At 36.9% G+C, this 8,846-nt stretch overlaps 1 protein-coding gene across 1 annotated transcript; it reads right to left on the reverse strand.

Annotated features, from left to right (window-relative positions):
- Positions 1 to 1,878: 1,878 nt before the first annotated feature.
- On the reverse strand, positions 1,879 to 6,238 carry G6P (Glucose-6-Phosphatase). Its single transcript, XM_076132373.1, has 7 exons — positions 6,063 to 6,238; positions 5,369 to 5,533; positions 4,796 to 4,987; positions 4,217 to 4,347; positions 3,605 to 3,792; positions 3,069 to 3,190; positions 1,879 to 2,136 (listed from the first exon to the last, which is right to left on the reverse strand). The coding sequence occupies exons 1-7, from the start codon at positions 6,113 to 6,115 to the stop codon at positions 1,911 to 1,913; spliced, it is 1,077 nt and encodes a 358-aa protein (XP_075988488.1). The 5' UTR covers positions 6,116 to 6,238; the 3' UTR covers positions 1,879 to 1,910.
- Positions 6,239 to 8,846: the final 2,608 nt, after the last annotated feature.

Below are 8,846 nucleotides of genomic sequence, written 5' to 3' on the forward strand. Positions count from 1 at the left end.
CTATCTAACGCTTATCCAGGACCTGTGATACCGAGCGTACAATTAGCAATGAAAAAATATACTTTATTTAGCACTAATATCATTAAACATAGTAATGTATGACAATAATATTTATTTTAAAAGCTTATTTTTACGTAAGGGTGTTAATTTTGCTAAATTATAAATTTTACCTACTTATTTACTATTTTACATGCATTTATTGCATTTTGAGTTAATTTTACATAAGAAATACTATTGCCCAAATAAATAAGATACGCAAAATACCTTTTTTAGTTTTAAAACTGTTGGATACCAAATCATCTAGCTACAACCTGGGGTACGAAATCGCTTTTATTAAATATTGAAAGGTATCATAATGAAGATGTATTATATTATTATATATTCATTGAGATTGCTAAAGACAATCAACTATTTATGGCATAGGAGTAAAATGTCATTTCTGCTATATTTCATTTTGTCATGGAGGTCAATATATCTATCTATATGACACTGGGGTCTACTATTTATAACGTGGGGTTAATTATTATCGACATAGGGGTCAATTTATGTTAACTTTTTGGGGAAATATCTACAATTTTCACTAATTTTACTCAACTTTGGGCTTTCTAGGCTGGAATCTGGATTTTAACGGCAAATTAGGGTCATATTTAATGTCATTTTTTAAAACTGTCTATTAATCTTAATTACCGATCTATTATAGCGACGGGGGTCAAAATTAAAGACTATTTTTGGGGATGGGGTCTAATTTTCTATGTATATGATACTGGGGTCTTTTATTTATGACATGGGGGTCGCTTATATCGACTAGGGGGTCAGTTTTACCGACGTGGGGGTAAATTATTTTATCTATTTTTTGGACTTTTTATCTACTTCTACTCAACTTTAGGCTTGCTGGGCTGGAAGGGCCACATGGCGAGCGCGGGCGCGAGTCGCAGCAGCAGCATGGGCTTGAAGGCGGCGAGCACAAAGTGCGTGGCGTAGAAGTGCAGCGCGCTCGCCTTGCACATGTTGTCTATCACGTACTTCATGCCGTACACCACGCCCGCCACGCACGCGCCGCGTGTTAGCATTGTATTGTATTTATACTAGAACTAAGGGTCTTAAATGGTTCTTTTGGTCATTGATAGGACAAATTATAGTCTATATTAGTGTCACTTTTATGACCGTGGTAAATATATTAAGTGTCTTATAAGTAACTGATCTATTATAGCGACGGGGGTAAAATTAAAGGCTACTTTTGTCATGGGGGTAAAAAAACATACCTATAAGATGCTGGGGTCTATTAATTATGACGACGGGGTCACTTTTATCGGTGTGGGGGTCAATTTTAACGACATGGGGGTCAACTTTTTTGAATTATTTTGGGAAAATTACTACGATTTTATCTACTTCTACTCAACTTTGGGCTTGCTGGGCTGGAAGGGCCACATGGCGAGCGCGGGCGCGAGTCGCAGCAGCAGCATGGGCTTGAAGGCGGCGAGCACAAAGTGCGTGGCGTAGAAGTGCAGCGCGCTCGCCTTGCACATGTTGTCTATCACGTACTTCATGCCGTACACCACGCCCGCCACGCACGCGCCGCGTGTTAGCATTGTATTGTATTTATACTAGAACTAAGGGTCTTAAATGGTTCTTTTGGTCATTGATAGGACAAATTATAGTCTATATTAGTGTCACTTTTATGACCGTGGTAAATATATTAAGTGTCTTATAAGTAACTGATCTATTATAGCGACGGGGGTAAAATTAAAGGCTACTTTTGTCATGGGGGTAAAAAAACATACCTATAAGATGCTGGGGTCTATTAATTATGACGACGGGGTCACTTTTATCGGTGTGGGGGTCAATTTTAACGACATGGGGGTCAACTTTTTTGAATTATTTTGGGAAAATTACTACGATTTTATCTACTTCTACTCAACTTTGGGCTTGCTGGGCTGGAAGGGCCACATGGCGAGCGCGGGCGCGAGTCGCAGCAGCAGCATGGGCTTGAAGGCGGCGAGCACAAAGTGCGTGGCGTAGAAGTGCAGCGCGCTCGCCTTGCACATGTTGTCTATCACGTACTTCATGCCGTACACCACGCCCGCCACGCACGCGCCGCATATGACTAGTGAACGATTTTTTGTGTCGTGACGGTACCTGGAAAAAAGGAAAAGGACTAAAATCTCTTTGTATTTCTACTTTGCGTAGTAGTGATAAATGTTATTGCGAAACTCGAAGATTTAGGTTCGAATCCTAAACTAAACCATGTTCTTGTGTACAGAGCTTTTATTACAGTGAAAACGAGAATTTAGGGTCATGTATTAAGTTGAAAAATAATACATTACAATGGACAAAGACATATAAGTACATCTGTGGCGAACCTTGTAATGTGCAAATCTGCGAAATTAAAATAAAATTTATAACGTCTAGCAATCTGTTAACTCGTGGCTAGTTGCACTCATAGGTCAGTAAACGATCAGTGAGTTAAGCAACCTTGGAACGGACATTCCAAAGATGGGTGACTACAAATTGGTATTTGAAGTTAGCTTCTCCGTGTTTCGTAGGGCACGTAAAAAGTCGGTCCCGGTTGTTGTCAATTAAGATAATAGTCGTTAAGCCATGTCAGAGACCATCGGCTTGAACAACTTTGACACTAGGTTGAGCACTAACCATACGACAAGAAGAAAGACTATACGTAACTAGCTGACCCGTGCAACTTCGCTTGCGTCCAATAAGAGAGAATGGGTGAAATTTTTCCCCGTTTTTGTGACATTAATTACTGGTAGGTACTATGCTCCTTTTGGTCGTAGCGTGATGATATACAATAGCCTATGTCCTTTCTCGGGTATCAAAATATCTCCATACCAAATTTCATGCAAATTGGTTCAGTAGTTTAGGCGTGATTGAGTAGCAGACAGACAGACAGAGCTACTTTTGCATTTATAATATTAGTATGGATGGTCAAATGCCTACAAGAACGTCTATGCCGAACGGTCAAGTGTTCTGATCGCTAGCAGTTAACTGATTAGTTATTACTCAACAATTTAGTCAATATGTTAGTGCATAGTCAACATATAGTGTTTACTCACTCAGCTACAATAGGTGTGACAGAGAGCGCAAGTCCCAGCAGACTGGCTGTAGACTGTACGAGCGCGAATATAGGAGTACTGCACACGTTGATCTCTTCAGGGCTCTGACACCAACGGAATGCCTGAAACAAAATAGTTTATTAGTATGTTTACTGTTTGTTTAGCGTAGTGTTAGGTCAGTTGTGAGGTCTTAGGTTCGATTTCTAGGTTTGAGTTGTAAAGTAAATTTTAAAAAAATATGTTATTGAGGTCATGACAATGTTTATATATATATTGTAATTACTTTACTGTACGTAGCGCGATAGTACGGTCATTTAAGAAGTAAAGCATCGTTTTCGTGCTATTTAACATGATAACGCCACTATGACACAATTATTGACCAATGCCATTTTATTAATAAGCTAGCTATAGCTATCTTGTGACCCACGTTTTGTAAAGGCTCAACAAAATTATATTTTATTATTTCTATATCTATACTACTACGTAGTAGTACGACCTAAACCACTGCACCACGTGGACAAAGGGTCACTACATACCAGTTTGATGGTCCACTGCGGGTCGTGTCCGGTGAGCAGCAGCAGGTAGTAGGCGAGCACGCTGAGCGCGGCCGCCAGCGCGGCGCCCAGCGCGTGCCAGCCCTGCGCGCGCCGCACCGAGCCCGCGCCGTAGCGCCAGATGAACGGGTCCGAGATGTAGATGCAGAGCGCTGGAGCTAGGAATGAACCTGCAATTCAAAATATGTGTTAAAGTCTAACTAACTTATTAACATCATCGCTTAGCCTTTCTTCCAAACTATGTTGGAGTCGGCTTCCAGTCTCACTGGATCCTGAATACCAGTGTTTTATATGGAACGACTGCCTATCTGACCTCCACAACCCTGTTTCCTGGGTTATAACACTATACCCTTCGGTAAGACTGGCAAGTCTCTGACTACTGATAATGACTATCAAAGATCTTCGAAATTGACAGCCGGGACCCACAATTTAACATGCCTTCCGAAACACTTAGAAACTCGGAATGTATAATATGATCACCCATCCACGGAACAACCTCGGTAAGTTTGGCGTAACCTCAGAGATCGAACCGTACGGCTAGTGTTAACAAAGCCACAAGCTTCTTTATTACAGTCTAACAAATAGTGCACTCGCCTACGAAAGCTCCGAACAGCACTTGATGCGGGAAATGCGTGGCGACGTACATGCGTGCCAACATGACGGAGCACAGCGCTATGGCTGACACCGGGTACAGCACCCACGTCCACCACCAGATGTAGCACTTTCTGTTAACAAATACATTATATAATCATCCATATTATTCACACATACTGTTGAAAACATAATATGAGAAAAATAAAGAAAGAGCTTTTTCCCGATATATTACTGTGATATACTATACTATTATGTATGTAATATAAAAAAACCATTTAATAAATATACAGCATAGTGCAGGTTTAGGCAGAGGTGTATTAAATATACCAATGTTTTGCCATTTACAATGTATAAATTAAGCCCGTATAATAGGATGCGCGCTAATTGCCATATGTCAAGTTGCCATGTAACATGGTATATGGTATGTGCAGCTTCTATTGAGAATATATCAATAAAAATAGCATGTTGCCCAATCAAGGAAATACAGCTGAAGCCTAGCAATCGGTTACCAAAAACACAACAGACCGCAGTCATTTTCTTTTGCGAATTTAATATTAAAAAATAATTCAGCGTCATCACCTATCATGCATAATATGTTTAATCCACATCAGCATGAGCAGTATCAGCATCGCTGCAGCTGTGCTATGACCGGACGGACTCCCCGGCCCTGTCTCACATGTCTGCCACGTCTGCATCAGCACCGGTCTCTCAGACTCTCCGTAGTACGTGGTCTCTCGGACCCACCAGTATGGACGTTCTTCTTGTAGCCACCTGAAAGCATACAGAAAATGGTATATTGGTAGATATTTTTTATAGCTTTTCAGATTTAACTCAAAATCTAACTAAACTTTTAAAATCTATTGTATTTATATGAATTACATACAATTTTCTTTATATTTCTTATGTTAAAAGCCACAAAAGTCAAAGAGAAGTAATACTTTTCAACATAAAATTTCTTGTTTAATAAGGATATCATTTCACACAAAAGTTGTAGTGTGTTCATTTTGGCCATAGCACATGCTGAGAGATTGTGGCATATTAAAAAAGACCTAAGCCAGCACTGCCAATTGAAGCATTCCTTGCGACAATTAGTCCATTAAGCCACCTGCTTTTCAGTCACAAACCTATTAGTATTGTTGTTAAGCTACTTACCATTTCATAATACAATTCAGCCATCCTCCAAAAGCCATGCACAGCAGCAACTGAGTAGCGAACACTGAGTCAAATGTACACATGACGGGGAACATGATCTCAGTCACATAGTGCGGGTTTGATATATTGTTCACCAGTTCGAAATACCATTCAAAGTCCGAGAACCTGAAAAAATTAATGAATTTTGTTTACAATTGTACATTAGTGATTTTTTTATGAAAAAAAAAAGATTTTTCTGTGTCAAAATGTTTTTCTTATGCAGCAGTCTCATAGGGGCTATTCCAAACATACAAACAATTACCTCAAAGTACGACAAGACTAAAATTGTTCGTATATGGATAATACAAATACTTACTTCATAGAATAAAATGATTTAATTTTTACTCTTTATGTGTTATATTCAGATAGTCTGGCTTAGATATTTATTTATACTCAAACATATAACGTTTGCGTGATCTAAGTAGAAACCTGGATCGTGTCGAAACTAAATTATATTTAGAGAAAAAAAGGGACTTTTCTATTAAAATTGAGACGCAATTCTTTCGAATTTTGTCAATTAAAGTACACATTAATCAAGGATAAATCATGCAAATACGTATATCGATAGATTTAATTACTTCCGCAAGTTTTCAAACAAAAATTACGCCTGTATTTTTAAATCTCTATGCGGTAATATAAGAAAATCAATACATACCACTCTTGCACGAATTCAATGCAAACTATGCCAAGTGCGTATATTTGCTCCATTTTGTAATATAATTAGGATTAATAAGATCTCAAAGACTTATGTAACGGCACCGTGGTTTCCGTAAAACACCGGAATTTCAATGATTTTTCGAACCAAAACAAATCAATCGATTTGATAACAAACTTCAGGTTATGTCAAAATATTGACATTTAAGTTCCATTATACGTCAGCGATTATAAGTATAGAAAAATAAATTTACATTACGTTAAAAGTTTTATAATATAATAACAAATTATATATAAAAAATATATATTAGTTACATAATGATCACAAAAATATTACACATATATATTCTTAATCAATATTGTAAAAGATATATCTTTTTGCTAGTAGTGACATCTAGCTATTCTAAATTGTACTGTATAGTGACATCTATCGTCAAATAGAATAAACTTAAGTTTAAACTTTCTATACATCTACTGTACAACAGATAGCGCTCTAACTGTGCTCAAAATTTTTAACCAAACATTGTTTATTACAACTAGAACATTATAATCATATTAACTTGCATAAACTTAAACTTGAAAGATCCAGTATCAAATTGATTGATATTTCAAGCCTCCATGGAGTTCACGGGATCTTTACGTACTTCTAATAAGCGCTTCAGATGAAACTCTTGAAAACCTTATTGTATCTCTATATACATAGAAATAAGTATATTATATACGATATATCTTATTTCAACTTTATTCTCCACGCTTAAATGCTATGATAATTTACTTATTTATTATTATTTTGCACGGTCTAATAACAACGAAAATAATTTTCCATTTGGAAAACTCACATAGTTTTACTCTACCGATACTACTGATAGTTCACAAGTATGTTTTAAAGGTAAAAACACTACCAGTCTCATAATTGGAAACTAATACATAACAATAAAACAGACGGCGAAAAACGAGAATAAGATAATGTCGAACGGAACGACTCATTGGTAATAATGAGGCTTTTTCAACAAAACTATTTACTTTAGATGAGTGACTCACGAGTATACGGGGATTTACTATGAATCATCCTTATTTAGGTACTAGCTGACCCGCGCAACTTCGCTTGCGTCACATAAGATAGAATGGGTCAACATTTTCCCCGTTTTTGTAACATTTTTTATTGCTACTCTGCCCCTATTGGTCGTAGCGTGATGATATATAGCCTATAGCCTTCCTCGATAAATGGACTATCTAACACTGAAAGAATTTTTCAAATCGGACCAGTAGTTCCTGAGATTAGCGCGTTCAAACAAACAAACAAACAAACAATCAAACAAACAAACAAACAAACTCTTCCGCTTTATAATATTATATATTTAGGTATATGTACATAACAATAATACATGCTATGTATTTGAATATGAGTAAAAGACATGTTAAGTAAATCATATTCGTGTATTTCTATTATTGTTTGTTACTCATCGAATTGACGATCACTATATTTCGCTTCATCTAATTTTTACAGTCCTCTAGAGGGTGAAACCGGATCACATATGTGAATTTCTATTATTGTTTGTTAATCGTCGAATTCACGATCGTAATTTCGCTTTAAGAAATTTGTAATGTGTCGAACAAAAAGCATAAAATGGGACCCATTACTAAGACTTCGCTGTCGTTTTTTCTGTCACCAGACTGTTTCTCATGAACCGTGATAGTTAAACAGTTGACATTTTTACAGTTCATGATTATTTCTGTTGCCGCTATAACATGAAATATTACAGTAATCAGACCTTTCAAACGGGAATAATATAGACTAGCTGACCCATGCAACTTCGCTTGCGTCGCATAAGCGAGAATGGATCAAAATTTTCCCCGTGTTTATAACATTTTTTATTGGTACTCTGCTCCTTTTGGTCGTAGCGTAATAATATAATAGCCTATAATCTTCCTCGATAAATGGGCTATCTGACACTGAAACAATTTTTCAAATCGGACCAGTAGTTCCTGAGATTAGCGCGTTTCAATTGTTGTTACTGATCGTAAAGTCCGAGGTTAGATTCTCGATTCAGAAGTTAAGTATTTTTTGGACTTAATAATCTGTAACTCGGTATATTGCATTGCTAAGCTTGCTTAAGCTCTTTCTGTATTAGCTGTTGGTAATTTTGTTGTCCGAAATGTTTTGTGATATTATTTAATTTCGGATTTTACTATCAGACATTTGATCACTGAATTTTAAAATTTACCGCAGAGTGAATCTTTGTGGTAAAATAGCTCTCGGTCTGAAATGTTGAATACATATAATAGTCATTACAATTACGGAATCTAATACCAGTTTGGAAAGAAGGTAGAGCCTTACCTATTATAAAAGAACTAACAAGAAACTCACGGCGCTCACCTAAAGAAAAACTACATCTATACTAATATTATAAAGCTGAAGAGTTTGTTTGTTTGATTGTTTGTTTGTTTGAACGCGCTAATCTCGGGAACTACTGGTCCGATTTGAAAAATCATCAGCCTTCCTCGATAAATGGGCTATCTAACAAGATAGCCCATTTATCGAGGAAGGATATAGGCTATTTATCATTACGCTACGACCAATAGGAGCAGAGTACCAGTGAAAAGTGTTACAAAAACGGGGAAAAATATGATTCTCTCATGTGACGCAAGCGAAGTTGCGCGGGTCAGCTAGTTTAATAATATAATCAGGCGGCATACAGTTTTCATACATACATATTATTATTATTTAATACAAATTAAAGCGCTATATTTATTAAAGATTGTTACACCTATTAACCTCTTTTAT

This window comes from Anticarsia gemmatalis, chromosome 27, assembly GCF_050436995.1.
Source record: "Anticarsia gemmatalis isolate Benzon Research Colony breed Stoneville strain chromosome 27, ilAntGemm2 primary, whole genome shotgun sequence".
Taxonomy (NCBI): Eukaryota; Metazoa; Arthropoda; class Insecta; order Lepidoptera; family Erebidae; genus Anticarsia; species Anticarsia gemmatalis.